This window comes from Triturus cristatus, chromosome 3_1 (assembly GCF_964204655.1).
Source record: "Triturus cristatus chromosome 3_1, aTriCri1.1, whole genome shotgun sequence".
Taxonomy (NCBI): domain Eukaryota; kingdom Metazoa; phylum Chordata; class Amphibia; order Caudata; family Salamandridae; genus Triturus; species Triturus cristatus.
Window position 1 is genome coordinate 344,445,518 of NC_140583.1, and position 23,575 is coordinate 344,469,092.

The 23,575-nt window shown below is 44.2% G+C and overlaps 1 protein-coding gene across 1 annotated transcript in view; it reads right to left on the reverse strand.

Annotated features, from left to right (window-relative positions):
- LRRC49 (leucine rich repeat containing 49) overlaps window positions 1-23,575 on the reverse strand; it is an 862,677-nt gene that overhangs the window by 163,095 nt on the left and 676,007 nt on the right. The window contains exon 13 of the mRNA XM_085644059.1: window positions 9,186-9,423. Within this exon, the coding sequence (XP_085500185.1) occupies window positions 9,186-9,423 (238 nt within the window). The remainder of the gene's footprint in view (window positions 1-9,185; window positions 9,424-23,575) is intronic.

The window sequence follows — 23,575 nt, forward strand, 5'->3', positions numbered from 1 at the left end:
GAAAGAGATAGAGAGGTCTGTAGATGAAACGGTGTCTTATTCCATGTCTTTGCTGCTAGGTAGGAAAAGTAGCGACCTCAGCATCTAAATCATTGAAAGGAGTCAAAATGATCAATCCAATTTTGGGCTGAGACCAGCGATTCTATTTGGGGAACTGAATTATCCCTAAGAAAGGGCATATTTATAGTCTTCCAAAATAGACAGATATCATTTGTCTCAGCTGCTTGCATTGGGTTGACCCAGTCCCATGCTTGCAATTCCAGTTTCTTAATTGCTAAAACCTGTTTATAGATAGATCTTAGTTGTCGAATTGCATATTTATGTCTTGGATTTTTATGAAGTAACTCTATTAGCCTTCTACAAGTTATTGAACATGTATGGTCAAACAAGCCTTTTTAACTATTTTTGCAATGTGTATTAGCCACTACCATCCTTGTCAGTCTGGAGTTAATTAATTAAAAGAAGTTCTCAATCGCCTCCTTGATATAACTATACTCAATGAAATAATCCATGCAGATTAAAAAATCTTAGCCATTACTATGACTAAACTTTAGATAAATTTGCTTGGGCCCATTCTAGACCATTTTAATCTAGCTCCATTTAATCTTTCCACCTCTACATTATCCAGTTTGAAAATCTAAGCATGTTGTCATGGGTTTTAATTGAGAGTTAACACCATCGGGTTATGGTCACTCATGGTATTTTGATTTATTAAAAAAATATGAAAGATTCGCCAAGAGATCTGTTGACATTATATGATCGATCATACTCATTGCACCCCTGTCAATAAATGTTGGCAACGTAGTTAAAACCGAGTTACATACAACTTCTAAAAATGGCACATTATATTTAAACAACATATTATTCAAGGCTTCCCCATATAAGTTGTGTTGAAAGGGTTCCTGTCACTCTCCATACACACCCACTACACCACCAACCTCCCTAGAGGGAAGGGAGCATCTACAGATGTTAAAGTCCCCTGTGCATTATACAACATTATCATTCACACCCACTTGCAGGAATAAATCCAGATCCTACTCAATATTAACAAAGACCTCGGAACTAATGGAATCAGACTTATAATTTATAATAAAAGGTAATAATCACAAGATTTGTGTTAGCCTCTACAACTAGCAATACAAATTGAAAGAATGGGGATGCTGTATATATCTTTATAACTTTGGCTGTTAATAGAGTTGAAATTAAAATGACAAGCCCGCCATTTGCCCTTCATGGTGTCGCTAGTATAACAGGTGACTCAGAATAAATATTATCTAGCACCCAGGTTTCTTGGAGACACAATCTGCATTACTGCAATATATTCCAATCATTCTGGAGTAAAAAACATATTAAATAGCCCCGCAATATTCCATGAAGTTATAATCAGTGCAGTTTCACTCCAGGTTTTATAGATATGCTCACATGGAACGGGGCAAGAATTTGTATTTTTACGATCACTATGTCCTGCTGAGGTTGATAGGGGTGATGATCTGTGTTTGTATAGCCTCACTGAGTCAATCTGTTTCATTCAGAGAGCCCAGCGGTGCATCCCTATTAAATAGGATAATACTATCTGTATTCCCTTCAAGGCTTACTCTTGCCTTGTTGTCATGATTCACTTTAATATCTAAATATTCCTCTGGTCTATAAAAGTAACTCATAGGTACAGCTTCAGCTCCCCCTAAGGTATAATCTGCTATTTCTGTTGTAAACAATTATGTTAATACCGATTTTAAAAAAGCGGGGGCACAAATATAAATAACAATGCAGTCACCCTCACTAGCTGTCATTGATCTACCAATCCACTTTACTCTCCTCACCATTATAATTTAATTGTATAAGTGGTGCATATTAGAAGCACTATGTGCTATCCAGTGGACTAACTTGCTTTTCAACATCCCCCAGATGTAAAACATCCTGATTGTGTAGTTTATGTCCTGTTCTGGACCATCCAACAATTGACTAGCACTTCCTGATGACTTACAAGGGGGAATAAGTTGTTTTAACATTTGTCTTTGATTACATCTCTTCCTATAATCAAACAATTTACGGTTGTCGTAGGTCTGGGAAGTGTTTAATTACTTTCTTCTTAGTTGCGGTTCTTCTCTATTCTCTTTCTGTACTAGGAACTCCACTAAAATGTTACAATTTGTGCAGCGTTATGCACCTCATTATTTTAACACAACAGTTTTTCTTTGTTAAACTTTCCCCCACATAATTTACCACACACTCAAATGATTCCAATTTGCTCTTAACATCTTCCGTGACGGACTTGACCTATTCTTCTAGAGAGAACAACGTAGTGTTCAAGCTCTTTACTGGCTACTCAATGTCTTCATTAGAGCTCTATTTGTTGCTAGGTGTTCCAGATAGTCCTTATTTTTTGGTGGGTTAGCTTAGTTTGTTATCTTTTCAGTTTTGACGGCAAAGAGAGGCAGCATGAGACGGGGGAAGTGTGATAACGCCCAGTGGGTCGGTTGAGAATCAAGTATTGCCATTATGTTTGAATTTTATAGCATCACAGCATGTTACTTCGAGGGGCTCACTTGGCCCTACAACTTGGTGATTTATCAAGGGCTGCACATTGTGTCACACCAAGTCTTTTTTCAACACTGACAATTTCAACAAGCACTGGTGAATACTTAGTAATTGGGCTAGTAGCCGGAGTGCTCTTACCAGCAATGATCAACATTGTTTTCATTTTACCCATCCTAGGTGGTTATATTTCCAGTGATAAAGAGTAGACACAATTTTTTCCCAGCGAGTTGATATCCGATGCCAGATGTCAGGGGGGCTACCAGCACTCTGGATCTTGTTGTACATATGAAATTCAAGCAGCCAAACACGAAGAAACCGTGGCATTTGAAGATCATGCCAGGTGTTGTGTGATTAGGGAGATGGTCTGAGCCTCCAGCCACTTCCAAAGGGGTAAGGCTTCCTGGTACAGGATCCAAAACACAGTTTGTTGCAGTACCACATAGCACTCATTCTGTCTGTGACAACCTGTACCTATTCCCAACAATGGGAGGGAGGAATTCCTTTAGTGCTGAATGCATCACTTGCAAATCAAACAAGTTGATGTGGAGCCAAGGATCCACGGAGAGTACAGTTCATGGAACTCAACCTCTCCCAGATGACCTCCCCAATCCATCAATGATGCATCTGTTTAAACCTTTAGCTTTCGGAGGGGTTGGGAGAGGATTCTGCCACCTGTCCAATTATGGTTGTGCAGCCACAACTGCAAGTCTTTTGCAGTCTCCTTCCACACCTGTGTGGACTCCGACAAGCCCCTTGGCGCAGAGCCTACTGAGACTTCAGATCCAACTGCACAGCTTACATCTGAAACCTGGCATGGTACACAAGGAAGATGCAGGAGGCCAAGAAGACCAGACACCTCAGACCTACTCACACTGAAATCCAGGCTAAGGCTGAAACATCTGGATCATAGCCCGAATACCCTGGACTCGCTGAGGGGGAGGAAAAGATCTGAACAGCACAGTGTCCAGCATGGCTCCAATAAAATGGAGCCTCTATGAAGGTGTCAGGTGTGACTTCGGCATATTAATAGAAAACCCAGTGATGTCAACAGATTGGCCATCCTCTGGAGGTGATTTACGCCTGCTTGGGTCAAGCACACCTTGAGGAGCCAGTCATCGAGGTATTTGGGAGACTGGTATTCTCAACCTCCAGATGGCCTACAAGCACCACCCTCAGCTTTGAGAACACCCGAGGCGCACTGGTAAGGACAAAGGGGAGCACAAAGAACTGAAAGGGCTTGTAGCCTACCTGAAAATTGAGTTAATGTCTGGGTGGGCAGGATGGGAATGTAAAAGTATGCATCCTACTGATACAACTATACATCCAGTTTCCTGGATCCAAAGCAGATAGAACCTGACTCAGAGTGTGCATTTTTAATTTGTCTTTCCCGAGTAGTTCACAGGGTGAAGGTCGAGTATGGGGTGAAGGCCACCATCCTTCTTTGGTACCAAAATATAATGCAAGTACAGCCAGTCCCGATCTCTTATACTTGCACACTCTCTATTGCTGCTTTGGCCAAGAGAGCAAGAGCTTCTCCATGGAGTATGGAGAACTGGTCGCTAAGGAGGTTTTAAGCAGCAAGTGGCATGACCGGGGGATTGGGCAAGAAAGGGAGTGAATATCCTTGCTCTATGATCTGTGCACTCATTGATCTGTAGTGATGAGGTAAAAGATGACGCGACCTTCCACACAGTGATTATGTGTAACCAAGGCCAAATTAAAGGGGTTTCACAGTGGCAGCAGGGAGGGAGGTTGACATCTGGGTAGAACCTCTCCCTGGGAGCCTGAACGCTACCATCCAGATCCCCGGCTTCACCCTTGAAAGGGCTGGGAGGCCTGCTGATGCTGAGACCCAAAGTGGTGGTGCCTCTACTAGTAACTCCTCCCAAAGCCTTAAAAGGGGTGTTGCTGTTGGTGAAACTGCCAAACCGGCTGAGCTAGGCCTAGAGAATGGGGGGTGGCCTTGCTCTCTTTAAAACGTTCTAAGGCCGAGTCAGACTTTGCTCCAACCAGCCGAGAGCCATTAAAGGACATGTCCATTAAAGATTGTTGGACATCGGAGGAGAAGTCCGTTGAGTGAACCCAGGTATGGCGCCTCAGCATCATGCTGGTTCTGGTTGCCCTGTCCAGATAATCGGTACTGTCCAGACCAGATCGAATAGTATATTTCACCTCATAATGTATGTACAAAGTGAGGATTGGCAAAGTTAGACGAAGTTCTTCCAGGTAAGCCAGCAAGATGTCTGCCACCTTAGCCCAAAGGGCGTGCAAATATTATCCCAGGAGTCATGATGATTTAATTGACCTAGCGACAAGGCTAGTTGACGAGAAAACTCTCTTGGCAAATGTTTCCATCCACTTTGATCACCTCTCAGGTGGAGTGGTAAGAATGCGTTGGGATTCAGCTGACTAGTACAGGTTAGAACCACAAGGCTCTCTGGAGTGGGATGGTCGAGAATCTGGATCTCCGGGGGTAGGTTCTTTATCACCGGGCCACCTGTCTACTGGCCATCGGGCAAGATCCTGGTTTGCCCAAGAGGCACATCAGGATATCTGTGAGAGTGTTGTTGAATGTTTACAGGATTGCCAGTCTTGGTTGTCCACATTTCAGAACCTTAGTAAGTATGTATTACATTACATTACTCTCCTTGTAAGAGTGGTAAAGGAGGAAGATTGCTCAGAGGCCCACGCTGATGTGGGTGAGAAGAGAACAGTATCACAGGAAGAGTCTAGGCCACTTGAATCCTGAAGATCATCAAATAGATTGCCATAGTCACTTTCCTCGTTTCAGGCTCTGAGTGGGCATAATGGTGAGTTCTGGAGGGCGAAGCCTGACCCACAGAGTCTAATAAAACAATTGGATCCTGTTCTGGCATTGGTGACACTGGAGTTGAAGGTCGACAAGGAGCATAGGCCAAAGTACAGAAAGCGTCTGCATGCCTGTGCCAAGACTGACTTTGGTGGAACCCTCTCCAAAGGGGGAGCCGCCAACAGGCAATGGACCGAACCCAGAGTCAATGTAGTCGGGATCGAAGAAGGTGTCAAGTGGCACAGTTAGTGTCAGGAATAGATCTGCCGGCAGTACCGCGACTGAAGGCCACTTCTGATCATTGGGACCAGAGGGATCAGACGAGGCACCAATGATCTTCTCATATTTCAATTTCAGATCGGCTATCTGTTCGGGAATCACTGTTCGTTAAGGGTGGGGCCAAATCAGGATCAGCGCCAGCACGGTCTTTCTGAAGGACAGCCGCTCCATGGCCTAGAGGTGCCTAGTTAATCGTGCTACTCCAAACAGTGGGAGCGGCAGGATGAGGAGCTGTGCATCTTCTCTACCCATGCTGGGCAACGTCAAGAGCGGGACTGGGAATGAGTCGACACCTGTGACTTTGATCGGAACCACTTCTTCGACATGCTGAGTTCGGCAATGGCTAACTTGGCTTTAAAGGATGGTTATTTTATGCATTTTCTTACAGCATTCACATGACTTCAAGTCTTGTTTGGTGCAGAGGCACCAGAGACAATCATCATGAGTGTCAGTAACCGACACCTGCCAGGTACAGGATCTACATGACCTGAACCCTGTTGGTTTAGGGAGAAGACATACTGCACACTTTCTGAAAAGTTTTACGAACATTTCCGTCAGAATGACAAGAAAAAGAGCATCAGATCCAGGTTGGTAGATATGGAAAGAAAGGAACTGACATCAGCGTACATAGGTCGCGCTGTTATAGTGGCCCGACATCACATCTGGAACCAAGGGCCCGAACGCGAATTAGCACAACACCACCTATCATCATGCGAGGGAACTGCCTCAAAGTTTATGGTTCCATACAGGCACCTGGGAGAAATTCACAAGGTGATGAATTTGCAGTTAGAAGTCTGTGAGAAGTTGGCCTGGTATATGATGTCCATTAATTAAAGTGGGCACCTTGCACTAGTCCAAACAACCCTTGCGGTGATTTAAGAGGTCAAAGATAACCTTAGAAAGCTATCCAAGAGGTAGCTGTGGAGAGCAGCCTTCAGGCTTAGTCTTGAAGGAATGTTAAGCAGCTTGTGTTACCAGAATTCAACCTTATAGTATTGGTTAAATGAAAGGAGAACCACACAGTAGTTATAAAAATATGTATTTATTATTATAACACACCTTTAATACCTCACAGTATCTGATACACGCAGATTAACACAAAGCACACAATACTGTAGCACAGAAACAATCGTAAGTAGCACTAATACACAGCGGGCTCCCGGGGGAAACCAAACCATATACTAAAATAGTGGTATAAGAACCACGACTCGAGTCAAGACAGTGTCTAGAGGATGTAGAATCGCTGGGACCCAGGGAACTACCCAAGGTGAGTAAGGATGGAACCACCTGGAGGACATGTGCAGTGTGCTAACACGAATGTGTGCTACATACAATTCAATGGGAGAGTCGCGGTTGCAGTTTTAAAGTTTAAGGACCCTTCCCAGAAGATTATGATGTAACCTTTTGGAGCATAGAAGGTTGGAGAGCAACCCCATCCATGGATACCAAAGTACCAGAGTTCCTATCCCAAGGAAGCTGGGTGCATAGGGCTGAAGTGGCATCAGAAACCGCTGTTGTTCTCAATGGGACATAGTCTGGGTCACTCAGGAGTGACTGAGTGGCTAGGTAGACGAATGCCCACCGATGTCGGGTGCTTCAGGTGTGAAGATGGAGACCTTGACTCTACAGTTGCAGGAACCAGGAGACGTCGAGGATGACTGGAAGGCGGATACGAGCTGTCCCACGAAGGATGTCGAGTGCTGAGGGGTCGTTGTCTGGCGGGAGCACCAACAAGCCTTGGCAATGGCAACCCACAAAGAAGGTCAAAGAAGGACCAGGGGACTCACCACTGCAAGGGGAGTCAGGGCAGGCCGGGAACAACCAGGGGTGCCCAAGAAAAGCAGTGTTGTCCCTCAAGTGAACCCACAGGCCGAAGGCACAGGAGTTGCGAGGGGACCTCTAGCAGTCTCACTAAGTCACAGCTTGCAGGGTTCAGAGTGGGAGGAGGCCGATGTCCTTTGTACGAAATGTGCGCAGAGGTTGGGGCTAGCAATAGCCCAATGCATATAGTTGGGGAACGACAACAAGCATATGCATTTTCAAAAGTACGAGGGTGCACAGGGATTCAGGTTATGCAGTCCTCACGAGGGATACTGGCCTCAAACTCAGTGAGAGGGCAGCTCGACCTCAAGGAACGTAAGAACCCACCTCCTGTGTTGCTGGAGCCTTCGGAGTCCACAGGAGCTCAGGATCAGCAGACTGGTCAGTTGTGTTACGGTGTCTGCAAATGCGGGGGAGTGACTCCTTCACCCCAAGGGGAATACTTCAGTAGTCCTTGATGCTCCACAGGTCCTGCAAGGAGCCTGTATGGTGCACAAGCACAGACGATGCTTTGAAAGGAGAGGGAGACGAACTCAGACCCAGTTGAAGTCCAGCAAAGTCCAGAGTGTCGAAGGTCAGTGGTTTCTTGATCAGAATCTTGTCCACGTCGAATCTAGAGTTCTACAGCCAGGTAAGCCCTTTTGTACCCATGGGAGAGGGTTGGACAGATTCAGGGGACCCTCCCAGGGGAGGTTCAGGACAGGGGGGAGGTTAGTTCCATGTCCTTTGTCCAGGTTCGCACCAGAGCAGGAGCCAACAGATCCCAGGACTGGTTTGAACAGGACTATGCACAGCGACACCAAATGTGCCCCTCGTGCACACTTTCAGGCACTTTGGAAGAGCACCCTCCCAGCTCCAAACCACTACATCCTGTCTGGGAGGTGGTCACACCTCCCTGTGAGAGGATGTCTATTGTGCTGCCTTCCTCTGCTCGAGCTTGGGTCAGCAGCAGGAGGACAGAAATGTGTCTCTGGTCGGCAGCAACCATTTTGTGCTGTCTGGGTCAAGAAGGCTGGTACCAGGAAGACCAGGGACCCCACGAAGCTTGCTTCTGAAGGGTGGAATCATACCTTCCACACCCGTAATCGGTGTGGATATATGATTCCAAGGTGTTTGATACCAAACACAACATTGGTTTGTTGCAGCCATTTTCGAGATAGCATTTTACGCGAGCATATAATACACCTCTACCTATATGTCTGCCTGCGTCACCGACAACCCGGGAGAATGGTCTCCGAATGCTGCAGAGGTGCTCTGCTCATGCATGGGCACCCTCTCACGTAAAACCCAGCACCCTGCATTCAGGATTGCCAAGGCCTGCTATAGGGGTGACTAATAGGTTTTAAGTGTAGTGACCTATAGTTTTAGTAAACCTATATCTAAAGTAAGTGGTGCATGCACCATCTTACACAGGGTCCAATGGCAGGCCTGTAGTTATGGTTGTTCCATACAGGCACCTGGGAGAAATTCACAAGGTGACACATTTGCAGTTAGAAGTCTCTATCAGAAATTAAGTTATTGCCGGATTCAAAAAGAAAGCCACAACATTAAAACATTTACAGTTATCAAACATATGATAGGCTGATAGGAGTAGCTCTGCGCTTTATGAAGCTACAAAAATGATATTCATAACTGCTTTAATTCGCTTTAAATAGCGACAAAGGATTCTGCAAGAGATGACAAGACAGAGAAGATAATGAGTAAAGCCTGCAGTTTTAGAAAGTACTGTTTTACTTACTGATGAAGAGGGAAACTTCATCTTTAGTTTGGGGAGCACCTGAGCAATTTCATCAAAATCTATGAATGTGAAAGAGATTGTGGTGACAGTGCCAGCGGTCTGAACACTCCAGGTCCTCTCCAGTGACTCCAGAGCTCCTGATCCATACAAGTGTAGCGTGTCACCTTCCAATTCAACAAAGTGGGAATCTATGACGTTAAGCCCTTGTACAGCACTGCTCAACAAGGTATCTAGAGATCTGTGGAAAGAAAAGTAGTGGTTATAATTTAAAAAATGCATATTTTGACGTTTAAACTGACGAGTGTGGCAGATCTATTTTTGCAAATGGTGAAATATATAATTTCTTAGAGAAAATGAAATCAACCCTAAAACATCAAACTTTTACACATAGTAGGAAATCTCTTCGAAATTGAAAGAAAACTACTTTTAGAATCTATGGGTCATATGTATGAACACATTTTCCCATCGACACAGAATGGGTAAAACCCTTTGATACATCTGGATCTATGTGAATAGAAATTGCACCCTGTTTTAGAGCTTTTTCGCATATATGGCACAAAAAGTGTGCATTGTGATATACAACTAATGCCATGGGACTGCAAGTACATTTTAAACAAGCTTCACTTCAAATGTGATGATATATTTTTTTTTATAAAATGGCGATTGTCACACTCTCAATTTAAGAAACATGGAAAAAACTGTGTTTTGAAGGAAAACACATGAAAACGTGTTCAGTTTCCGCTTAGGGGAGTGGAGGAGGAGGATGATGGTGGGGAGGGGTGGGAGGTGACCTACTCCTCCGTGGACAGCAGCACTGTGGGTGCCAGCTCACCACACTTCTTTCAGTATGTTATGCCTCCACTCGCTCTCGGGCAATCCAAGGGGCAAATGCTATGTGGCTTATTGCACAGGGATAAGGGTTTGCCTTCCTCCTGGAGCATCGTGACAGGTAGGCTTAGTCCCAAGTCTCACCTTTCCCAAAGGAAACATCCATCTGCACGAAGAGTCTTCTATGGAGAAAAGTCACATGGAAAGCCTTTGTCTCAGTCATATGGTAGCACGGTCAAGTACATAAGGGGCATCCTTTGCTCCAATAATTGTAAGGCAGGCCAGTGACTAATTCCAGCTTCCCAAGCACCAGCAAGGCCCTAATATAGCCATAGCCCCTCCATGTCTTTTTAGGTCTCGCCTGACCCAGCGCATGCGCTGGTCTGGCGAGACTTATTGAGAGGGCTCCAAAAAGTGCTACCAGGCCAGCCTAGAGCTACAGTGCATGTGTGCGGTCGCGCGCGCAGCGCTTGACCGCGATTACTTTCACTTTCGCGGCCGCTTGGCCGCTTTGATGTTTGATCGCGATCACTTTCGCTTGTTTGTTTTTTGTTGCAGTTTTATAGAAAGCGATCTCGACCGATTTATATGAGCATTGGTTTCACTGCACACGGTAAAATTCATTTTTTTGTCAGCTTGTCAATGACTCTTCTCCCCCATTTCCCGTGCTGTGCCCAACACCATCTCACCCATCCCACTTGCCCACCCCACCACCCTCCGAGGTCGAGACCTCTTTCAGCTTTGTATTTATTCCCCCCCCCCCCCATTTTTTGTTTCAGCAGCGGCTTCTGCCTTATAGCTTTGCGGCCCGGCCCTCTAATTTGCATACATTTACAATGTATTGTATTGGTAGCACTGTAAACCATCCCTGATTAATTGACCTCGTTCTGTTCAGAATTGCATCGTAAGCAAAAGCGAGGCTCTGAAAGGCGCATATCTGGGCTTAGCTTTTTACAGCCCTTAGTTATCATAACAGAGGGACTGCAGCAGAGTGAATACTAGTGTCACTGGAGTTTCGGTTTTAGAGGACGCCGAATATGGAAGCCCCGCGTGATGCCATCATCCCTCACGGCCTTGGGAAATTTCCTTGTTTGCATCAGTCTGTCATCAATTGCAACCACGCTGCTTAGTGACTTACATTGACTCTCTCGTGGACTAATGCCTGAGTTATAAAGCTTTAAGTGTAAGGATTACATATTCTAATGTAGCAGGCAATAAAGTAAGAAAATAATGGCTTATGTTTATTTCATACAGGTAGAGAATGTGGCCTTATGGCCAGACCTGCCGACTTTGAAACCGGGGACCGAGGTTCTAGTCTGAGGCGTAGCCTCAACAGCCTTTGATTCTGGGCAAATCACGTAATCTACCAGTGTCTGAAACTCTACATAATTTAACTGGTGCTCATTTAAAGCGCTGCAATATATACGGTCAAGTTTACGCTTTAAAGAAGTACAATTATTTCTAGATGAAGCTCATGCAAATTCTGTTAATGTGATTCCACCTGTTGTATTTGCCATTGAACTCCCTCTCTTTTTGGTGTTCTATAATACTTGCTTTACTATTACAGTGTTGCCTTTCCTGGTGATAGCTTTGCACATTCTCCTTCCTGTGGCGCAGCAGACGTTGCCCTCGCTGTCCAATGTTCTTGGTGCACTTAATGGCTCTGTACACAGTGACTCTCGGCCATGGCTCTTAACAAATCTCGCTGAACAGTCTCCCTGTGCCAAAGCTGTTTGCTTTGTCTACTAGATCAGATATGAAACATTTTGTCAACTTATGTTTTCTTGTCGTCCCCAGGCTCCAGAGTCTGGCGTCCCTGGGTCTCGTCTGTCACAGAAACCAGTGCTGGTTTCTCTGAGCTTTTAGTCAGTAGGCTGAATGGGTAAACTGTATAAATGTATACAGTATCCTATAGTGCAAACGAGCCACAAATACAACATAGCGTTACTAAAGAGATGCATCTGCTGGAGAGAGAAATTGGGTGCAGTTGAAACACATTTGTAGCTAGGCATATAGTACGTTTGGCCACTGGTGCTACTGTGCAGATAAATGCCTCTCTACTTCCAAATGGGAGAGAGAGACCAGCTCATATTTCCTCGCTCAGTGCAATTCATGATGCATGTTTTCGCCACACCACTTAGAAAATTCACCAGCTGCCACTGGTCTGTTTCCCCTCGACAAAAGCAGTGTCTTTATTATTCTTTATAGAACTAGCTCTCATTTTGAGTGATGTGATTGTTTGCAGTCTGTCTTTAGTTAGAGGAGTAACCACCTCACCCGCTCTACAAATGCCACCTGTCTAGCTGCTGCTGCAGCCAGGTTTGGGTGTTATCAGTCAAATAAAATATTTGCCTCATATCACACAATTTACTTACGCTCTGAAGCTGTGATTAATCCAGATTTTTTGGTTTCACTTTCTGCCTCCTGATCCCTCCACTTTATTAGCTTGCTTTTTGTTTAGATGTTGTCAAACATGCTGATTGTAAACATCAAATCGCTCATGCATACCCACAACCACTTGACTGCAGAAAAAAAACATAAGCAGGAAACATTGCCATTTACATCGCCAGTAGCTCCAACTTTCACCAGTGCGAGACCTATTGCATTGCAAATGCTTGTTTATTATTGTCACAATATACCCCTCACAGCTCTGAAGACTATGAAAATATGAAGAGTTCTTTATGAGGGACCCGCGCTGATTTGCATGTTAAATGGGATGGAGGAGCTGCAGCACAGAAGCAGTCCTTCAACGTGCAGCATTGAAGGCACAGTTTTACCTTTATAGCACTACTAATGAGGAAGGTGAACACTTATATTGAAGTGGCTCCTGAACCAGTAAAGGAGCCCTCTCAACCATTGCATGTATCTATTAAAATTGTGGTAGGGAGTGGACTAATAAGAAATAGAAAAGTAGGTATATAACACGCTGTTTCGATGATTTCCTTCCAGTAATAAAAAAAATGAAATAATCCAAAACATTACTCTGCAATACGATTTACAGATACTAGAACTACATAAAGCCCTTATTGAAAGTCTTAACTGCCAGAGTACCTTCTTTAAGATATTCAAAAACGCTGAGCCAATAGTGGCTTTGTCATGTACCCTTTTAAGTGGTACGGCCGACCTGCCATTAACCTGATTAAGTTATAGTTAGTTTACCTCTGTTGGCACGTCAGATTCAAAAGTGTTCAGTACAGTTTTTACAATGAAGAACTGTGTTTTCATTGTGTATCACCTGTAGATTTTCTTGGGTCCCGCCAACAGCTGATCCACTTAATAATATCCAGATTTCTGCAGGGACTCATCTTATGTTCTTACTCTCAAGTGAGGAAACTGGATACCTGGAAGAGGGTCAATAGGTCTTTGCCATGCTACGAGCAGCTACCCACAGCCCAAAAGACTTATAGACTGACATGTTTCTAGGCAGCTACCTAAAATTGGACGTAGAGAGAGATTTTTCACTGCTGCAAAGTATGGACCTGATTATAACTTTGTTGGTGCAGGAGCGGGCCACCACACTGTCACCCCACACCGCCAAACCTCACCCCCGGGTGCCCACCAGATTACAAGTATTTTTGTATTCTGGACGGCGAGCTTTTGACGTCCTCATTGGGATGCATTTTTGAAAGGCAACACAATGGGAACGTCAAAGGCCGTTCCTGCACGGCACGGACTTAAGTCCATGCCGTGCAGGAACAGGGGGTGCATGCACACAGGTGGGCACAACATGTGCCCCCCTGCCTCTATCCCCAGACCCAGAGGTATAAGGGAGCTAGGCCCCCTCTGTTTCCTCCCCACCTCTTTTTTCATGGCGGACTCGCAGCTGTGAAAAGTGAGGCAGAGAGGAAATTCGTAATAAGCTTGGTGGTGCAGCAGCGGCACTGCCAAGCATATTGCGTCCTCAGGACTGCTGCACCACTGTTGGGGATCGCAGAGCCACGGCGGTTGCAGCGGTCCCCTCAGGGTCCGACTGACAAACTAATAACGCGGCGGTCGGACTACTGGTGCGGCGGTCCACAATCGCCTCCGCATCTCCTCCACGGGCAAAGTCATAATCAGACCCTATGTAACTGTTCTGTAAGAACTGAATCATGCACTGCTGGTGGATATTGTGTTTTTAGTTCTGGCATTAGCCAAGACGCTTCTGATTTTTAAGCAAATATATGTACAAGATACTTTTTTAAAGGAGAGTCCAGTCAGCTTTCTTCATCCATTGCTCTGTTGGTGTGTCATTCACATTTTGCTTCTGGCCACTGTAGTATACATCATGGGGTCAGCTCACTTCAGCCACTGGATTACCTCATTTTTAGTGAATGCATTTTAATATTTTAAAAGGAGCATGTTCAAACAGAAGCTAGGTGCTTTCTGAGTCAATTTGTTGTATTTATTACATTAATGTTGCCTTTGTGGTTAGAGTCTGTGCGACAGCAGGATGCTTCATACCAGATGCAAACACAGCACACATTCCACGCTTTATCAGTTCCTGTCCCCTGTCAATGCTGTTGTAAGTTCCTTTTGAAGTATCCTTTATTTACTGTTTGACTGTTGGTATTTCACCGCATAACAGATTGTATCCATTCCAAAATGTTCTGTATTAAGTAATCGAAAGCTTAAATATTACACATGTGAATTCATGAGCGGACAATTCTTTACAACACAGTTATTCTAGACTCTATTTCACCAATGGTTCTATAATAAACTTTGCGCAGGAACAACACCAGCCTTTTTGGTGTTTACTTTGCAGCACTTGTAAAACTTTATTTATTGCCTTCTTTCCTTTCTTTCCTTCTTCCATCTTTCTTGGTTTCTCTATTTCCTTTTTTCTTGCTTTCTCTCTTTCATTATTTCCTTCACTTTCCTTTTTTCTTTCATTCTTTCCTTCCTACTTTCTTTCTTTCCTTTCACTCTATCATTCCTTTGTTCATTTTTTCTTTCATTCCTACTATCGGTCTTCCCTTTTTTCATTCCTTCTTTCCTTTTTACTTGCTTTATTTTTCTTCTTTCCATCTGTTTTGCTTTCCTTTTTTCCATCATTCCTTCTTTCTGTTTTCTTTCATTGTTTGAGTCCTTCTTTCTTGGTTTCCTTTTCTCTTTCATTCCTTCCTTCTTCTTTTATTCTTTCATCCCTTTTTGCTTCCTTCCCTTTTTTATTTCATTCCTTGTTTCTTACTTTTGTACTTTCTTTTTCTTTCATTCCTTATTTCCTGCTTTCTTTCTTCTGCCTTCTTTCTTTCCCTCTTCCCTTATTTTATTCAATCTCTCTAACCTTTCTGTCTTTCTTTCGCTGTCCTTTTCTATCTCTTTCTTTTTTCTTCCCTTCTCCTTTCACTTTTTCTTTCTCTTTCTTTCCTGTTTTAATTCCTTCTCACCATCTTTGCTTTCATTTCTTCTTTCTTGTGGTCTATCTCTCTAGCCTTCTTTCTTTCCTTCTTTCTGCTTGTCTTTCTATCCTGCTTTCATTCTTGCCTTCTTTTCCTTCCTTCATTCTTGCATTTTCTGTCCTTCTTTCTTACCTTTCTTCTTTCCTTGCTTTGTTTTCTTTCTTTACTAAAATGATGTGCATGAGATCATTACTTATAGGGGTTTTCAACTGCACTTTATTTATCTGTAGTTATCTTTGGCAACGAGTCACCCAAGTTCATCCATTGTCTGACTTCACTGAGTAACGGCATCTTTAGTCAATGTGTTTTTTTGGATTGACAAAGTCCTGGCAGCTTCCCAAACAATTAAGGTTTGCAAAAGCCATGGCAAATCAAAACAAGAATTGCCAAAAGGCTGTCGTACGATGCCAGACCAAATGACCTTGCCAATGCTTTTTTTTCTTAGCAGCGAAAGTCTGCACTGCATCAGCAAAATCCCAAGCCTCTTCCGAGCATGAAGGACCGTTTCTCTACTGCGCTAATGCCTGTGCTCTAACTATCTGTACCGTTTCTGCATGTCCCATGCCTATGTTGCGTGAGGGAAGCTTGCACTGTCGAAGCTTGTGCTTATGATGTCTACATATTATCTGTTCATTGTGGGTAGCTTGCACTGTTGGTGTCATCGTTAGCTCTGTTATTTGTGCTCAATGAAAACTTTCACGCAGATGCCAATGTGAAACCTTGTCTAAGTGTGCGAGGGAAGCTCACACTGTTGACATCCTTATGGTACCTACTCAATAAGTGTGAGGGAAGCCTGCATTGTGGGTGCTCATAAGGAGCATTTTTTTGCTGTGTGTCTTCAGGATGATTTCACAGCTGTTGCCTTGATTATATCTGTTTGGTGTGAGCAAGGAAAGCTTGCACTGCTAAAGCTCTAATGGTAACTGTTCCGTGTGCAGGAGGAACTCTTCTTGCATTCCTGATGCTCTGGTGATGACAGTTCTGAGGGTGCGAAGGAAATCTGTGCTGAATTTGTAATACCTTTTCTGAAGAAGTGAAGGTTGAATTTCTGATGCATTTATAATACCTGTTCTATGTGTTTGAGGGAAGACTGCACTTCTCCAACACATGTGGCATAACGGTGGTGGGGAAGGAGTAGAGAGAGAGAGAGAGAGAGAGAAAAAAGAGAGAGAGAGAGAGTCTAAAGCCAGGAAACCTTGTTTTGCATGTGGGAGGGGAGCATGCTCTGCTGATACGGGTGCCTTACGTGTTGTGTGTGCACCCTGCACTGTACGTTCGCTCCAAATGGTGGAACTAGAAGAATGGTCATCTATGACAATTATTTCTTCCTTTAAGGCAACAAATTTACTTTACAAGAATGAAACAAGCAGGCAGTAGATTTTGCCACCATAATTTTTGATAAAAATAGACAAAGACTGTTTAATTAAAATTCAGGTTCTTTAGCAGTTTCATTAACCACATCATCTTAAGGATATTTCTTGACATTTAACAAATGACAAGACAGATCATAAAAGGCGCTTGAACTACCTATTCGCATATGAGTGGTATTAAGCAGAAGTAGAGTGGAACCTAAAGCCCCTCTCCTCAATAACCTACTAAAGTCACTAGGATAATCCCCATGTGCGATGATTAACGGGGGAAGCAAAAGAAGTAAATAGCATTAATTGGGGCAAACGTTCCAAATTATTAAAGATACTGCCAAGCATTTAGATTGTTTTATGCCATACGATGGTCTTGTAACTCGGATACATCAGAAATACGCACCTATGTAAACTACACGAAGCATTTATCAAACTAGTCCCCCTCTCTCTGTTTTCCTAGATGGATATTGAGTCACCTAATGCACACCAGGAAAATAAAGTCAGATGTCAAAAAAATCAGAAGGAAGACAGAATACTTTGCGGTGGAATAGCATAAGCCACAGTTTAATCAAAACAAAAACATAGGTTGATATTAAAAACTGGAAGATCTTTATTAACAAAAGTTTTTAAATCAGGCAAAATGTCCCTCGAAACTTGTCAGTCTGACCGGGCTCAAGTAAGTATGCCTCACCCAAACAAAACATGCTCTCTACATAATAAATGATCGTGTAGTTCAGTACACAGCACAGGCAGTTGATCTGTAAACTGATGCCTGTGTGGCAGAGCCGTTTCAGAGTCGAACAAACGTAGGCATGTGTTGCCTACAAATGTCATTCTTGTCTCCGTACTTCTTAGCGGTCATATAGTGAGCATGTATTCGAAAAATAATGTCAGGAAAAGTATGGAGCTCAAAACACATTTAGGAGACCATGTAATGCACAATGTAAACCTTATGGTTAATGTGCACGACCCAATGTAATAGAACTGACACACCTGAAAACACTGCTCATAGAAGGAGTCACATGATGCAATGATTAGCTACGTGGTACAAAAGGGGGTGGTGATGGACGGAGCATCAGAACCAATCAAACACTCACACCCAGTCAACAGATCTGGGTTTGATCCATCACCGTTCTTTAGCCCACTCTGCCACCCCAGTTCAGACATGGCCATATGCAAATCAGTCTGACCCTGTAGCTCATGGGAACAGTCCAGCCCGAACTGCCAAGCCATGCCTTCCCTGGACCGGAAACAAGCTTCCTAGGACCGGTTTCTGGCATTTCAGCCGTCTTCAGCCAGGCTTGCTTGAATCCAGTGGCAAAGTGAGCAAGGGACTCACGTCTGAGCATACCCTGCCAACTTATGGCAAACAAAGTGGTACAAAAGGGGGTGGTGATGGACAGAGCATCAGAACCAATCAAACACTCACACCCAGTCAACAGATCTGGGTTTGATCCATCACCGTTCTTTAGCCCACTCTGCCACCCCAGTTCAGACATGGCCATATGCAAATCAGTCTGACCCTGTGCCTCATGGGAACAGTCCAGCCCGAACTGCCAAGCCATGCCTTCCCTGGACCGGAAACAAGCTTCCTAGGACCGGCTTCTGGCATTTCAGCCGTCTTCAGCCAGGCTTGCTTGAATCCAGTGGCAAAGTGAGCAAGGGACTCACGTCTGAGCATACCCTGCCAACTTATGGCGAACAAAGTGGTACAAAAGGGGGTGGTGATGGACAGAGCATCAGAACCAATCAAACACTCACACCCAGTCAACAGATCTGGGTTTGATCCATCACCGTTCTTTAGCCCACTCTGCCACCCCAGTTCAGACATGGCCATATGCAAATCAGTCTGACCCTGTGCCTCATGGGAACAGTCCAGCCCAAACTGCCAAGCCATGCCTTCCCTGGACCGGAAACAAGCTTCCTAGGACCAGTTTCTGGCATTTCAGCCGTCTTCAGCCAGGCTTGCTTGAATCCAGTGGCAAAGTGAGCAAGGGACTCACGTCTGAGCATACCCTGCCAACTTATGGCAAACAAAGTGGTACAAAAGGGGGTGGTGATGGACAGAGCATCAGAACCAATCAAACACTCACACCCAGTCAACAGATCTGGGTTTGATCCATCACCGTTCTTTAGCCCACTCTGCCACCCCAGTTCAGACATGGCCATATGCAAATCAGTCTGACCCTGTGCCTCATGGGAACAGTCCAGCCCGAACTGCCAAGCCATGCCTTCCCTGGACCGGAAACAAGCTTCCTAGGACCGGTTTCTGGCATTTCAGCCGTCTTCAGCCAGGCTTGCTTGAATCCAGTGGCAAAGTGAGCAAGGGACTCACGTCTGAGCATACCCTGCCAACTTATGGCGAACAAAGTGGTACAAAAGGGGGTGGTGATGGACGGAGCATCAGAACCAATCAAACACTCACACCCAGTCAACAGATCTGGGTTTGATCCATCACTGTTCTTTAGCCCACTCTGCCACCCCAGTTCAGACATGGCCATATGCAAATCAGTCTGACCCTGTGCCTCATGGGAACAGTCCAGCAATGATTAACTACGACACTGGTCGTGGAAGACACACTCGAGTACGTCCTCTGATTTTGTCTCCTACACTGGAAAAAGAGACGATATTCTGTTGCCAACAGAACACATTTTACAGGCATGAGTCAGTAATTACCCAATACATGAGCATGTGAATTTGCAACAAACTGAAAATGATCCATGTCAACTTAACATAACATGCAATCTATTACCATGTACAGAAACTAAAGATAAAACGTTCTGTAACGTCTCCTTTGGAAGTGCACAGGCAATATGTGATACTACCTTGAAAAATCTGTCGCAGGAGAAGGAAATAACAATGCCTCCATTATGCAAATAACAGAAATATCAGCCAAGCCAGTCACATCTTTGGGAACATTTTCAGACAAGGAAAACCATAGGGTTACCCCACCGGACTTTAAAGGACTTGCAATGATGGACACCTCCTCGGAAGATGTCCACAGAACAAGAGCAGCATCGTGAGCATGTAGCTACAGCTAGGATGTTTAGAAAGGAGATGTCTCGAGATGATGCTGATACCATTGAATATGACTCACTACATGAGTTATTACATCGCATGAGTTCACAACGAGGTTGTTACAACGACCGCGTTGTTACCACGCAATGCCATTACTACGCAAGTCATAACATCGATTTGCAGTAGATGGCGCGCTAACATTAGGAATGTATAATTTACTATTCCAACTCCAGCCTACGCAACAGTAGGGAAGGTGTCGGAAAAGTAAAGCACAATTTACTTACCTTCAGTAACGATATATCTGTAGGAAACAGCAGTTAGTTATAGATTCCTTACCTTAGAATTACCCCAGGCGTCAGACTGGATCTGGAAAGATTTTTCGTCAGCAGTACCTCTACGCGTCGGAAGGTGGTGTCGGTCCGCTCCGCGTTCGTCGTCGGTGTCGCCAGGATGAAGTCACGGCAGCTACTTAGACACCGCCCTCGCGAAGTGACGTCAGTTCTGTACACGACTTCCCGCGCCAGAAATGCAGAGCCATGCAAGACACTGACCATTGGTGCACAAAACTAGGGCCCTGAAAAGATAACCTTAACCCTGGAAATCAGGTTGCAGAACGGGCCGGATGGGTGCGCCGGTAAGGAATCTATAACTAACTAATGTTTCTTACAGATATATTGTTACCGAAGGTAAGTAACTTGTGCATCTAAAAGAAACACGTTAGTTATAGATTCCTTACCTTAGAATAGATACCCCAGCAATACCAACCCCGGTGGTGGGTCTGCGAACCAAGATCACACCAGAAAGTCCTGGACAACAGAAGGGCCAAAGAATCCGTCTTTCCGGACTTGGCTGTCCAGGCAGTAGTGTTTGGTGAACGTGTATAGCGATGCCCACGTGGCCGCCTGACAGATGTCATTCAGAGGCACTCCTCTTCCCAAGGCAGCAGTGGCTGCCGTCGACCTGGTGGAGTGAGCGCGTAGCCCGACCGGAGGCTCCTTCTTAGCCTGAGAGTAACAAGCCTTAATACACAACACCACCCATCGAGAAATGGCGCGTTTGTGTACGGCCCGACCCTTCTTTGCACCCACATAGCCAACAAAAAGTTGATCATCCATGCTGAACTGTTTTGTGCGATCCAGGTTGAAGGAGAGAGCACATTTTGGGTCCAGACGGTGGAGCCTCTCTTCTTCCTTTGAAGGATGCGGAGGCGGAAAAAGGTGGGCAAGGTAATGGTCTGCCCGATGTGGAAGGCCGTGACCACCTTAGGAAGAAAGGATGGACGGGTCTGGATAACCACCTTGTCCGGATGACCAGACAAGAAATGAGGTTTAGAAGAAAGAGCCTGAAGCTCACTCACCCTTCTAGCGGAAGTGCTGGCTACCAGAAAAGCAGTCTTAAGAGTTAAGAGACATGGCTTAAAGGACGTTTGGGCTCATTCTAAGTCAGATCAGAATGGTTATACTTTTTTTTCCGCTCCACACCGGTCATTAGCCAGACTGGATTATTATTTTGTTTCCCCTGCCCTTACACGTGCTTGCTCAATTGATATCGCCCCCGATTATTGTCGGACCATAACCCACTCATCTTAAACTTAGAGGGATGGGGGAGCCAGGGATTAAGTTCGAATTGGACATTTGAAAAAGCCTTGTTATATGATAATAGTTATCGGGAACACATGGCTGAATGGATACGGGAATTCTTGAGGATAAATATCGGGTCTGCATCACTAATGGTGGTCTGGGACACTCTTAAAGCTGGTATTAGGGGGGAGACACTCCGCTTTTCAATTAGGAAGAATAAAAAGGAAAAAATACAAATGGATTCACTACAAAGACAGAAGCGGAAAAAAAATAATACAGGCGGTCCAGGCTGGATCAGGAATTGATGAAGCACAGACAAGGGTCGCGGTCACGAAATCAGAAATGGGGGCGGCATTAGCAGAAAAAATTGCTACTAAATGGGCAGCTTCCAGAGAGAGATGCTATGAGCTGAGCGAGCGTATCGGACATCAACTTGCCATCTCTATCAGACAACAGACAACTGCAAATACCATCACTTCAATTAACACTGATACAGATACTGAAGGGTTAATCTCTGATCCGATAAAAATCAAGGAGGCTTTTAGGAGTTTTTATGAAAAGTTATACTCAGAGGAGATCAATGGAACAAGTGAAGAATTAGATAGTAAAATTAAAAAATATCTAGAGAGAACACCAATAATTAAATTGAACACTGTTACACATGACACACTGGAAATCCCTCCAGGCTGGGAGAAGATTGCAGCTGCATTGGCCAGCCTCCCTGATGGTAAAGCTTCAGGGACAGACAACCTTCCCGTAGAATTTTATAAGGTCTTCTTAGAACAAATAAAAGATCTTTTCACGAAAGTAGTTAGCTCTATTTTCGAGGGGACTCCTCCGCCGAAATCTTGGTCCTCAGCTAAAATTGTGATATTCCCTAAGAAAGACAAATCACCCTTGGAGTTGTCATCATATAGGCCTGTAACATTAATTAATTCTAACTCTAAATTTTTTTCTAAAGTTATTGCCACTAGATTGTCTTTAAACATTGAATCATTAGTATCTAGGTGGCAGCATGGATTTATTCCAAAAAAGGGTACCACCGAGCACGTCCGACGGGTTATCACGTTATTTGATGCCGCAGAGGTGACAGGAGACCCGATCTTGCTTATTCTCTTAGATGCAGAGGAGACGTTCGATCGGGTCTCCTGGCAATTTCTCTGGGTTATCATGCGACGGTCCGGTTTTGGAGTTAGAATGATTCAAGCCTTGCAAGCACTGTATCAGAACCCCACAGCTAAAATATTAATTAATGGTCGGTTGACAGAACAAATCAAGATAACAAGAGGAACAAGGCAGGGGTGCCTTTGCTCTCCCCTACTCTTTATATAGACCCTCTGATAAGAAGAATTGAAACTAATCCCTCGATCCCTCCTGTTGTTAGGTTCGGCGTAGATACAAAGATCATGGCTTGTGACCCCTGAACCAGAACTGGCCATCAGGGCTTTAGAGCAAGAAACTCAGGAATTTTGACTGATCTCTGGCTATGCTTTAAATAGAACAAAAACGCAGATTGTTGTTAATAAAAAAGTAACCTGGGAAGATAATCGAATTACTGATAAAGCAAAATATTTAGGAGTTAATATTGTTTCTGATTTAGATACTCTGGTTACAGAAAATCTGACACCATTGGCGATCAATATGCGGAAATCACTTAGGAAAATAGATAACCTACATCTAACTATCGTGGGAAGATGTAATATCCTAAAAATGACGTATTTCCCTAAATTACTTTATTTTTTTCGTACAATCCCGTTGGCATTTAATAGTCGTATACTCTCAGTTTATCAACAAATCTTTACTCAGTTTATTTGGGCATATTAACAGCAAAGAAGGTCCTATAACTTTCTTACTCTACCAAGGGAGAGGGGTGGCTGGGCTCTCCCCAATTTGAAACTTTATTACTGGGCTGCTTCCCTACAATATTGTAGCGAATTGATGTCTGAGGACTACACTTTTAGTCCGTCTGGCCTGCCCTCCCCTTATTTTTTGCTTATCGGGGATAACATAAAGGGGTGTTTGTGGCGAAATTTGGAATTTAACTATTATAAGCGAGTTAGATTTAAGACGTTGATTAATGCTTACCAGGTCTTTAGTAATATTCGTAAAATATTCGGAATAGCCAAACTTAATTTCTATACTCCCATTAGAAATAATGAAAATCTTCCACTCATATTTAAAAATACATATTTGCGACAATGGTATCTGGCAGGCATCTGTAA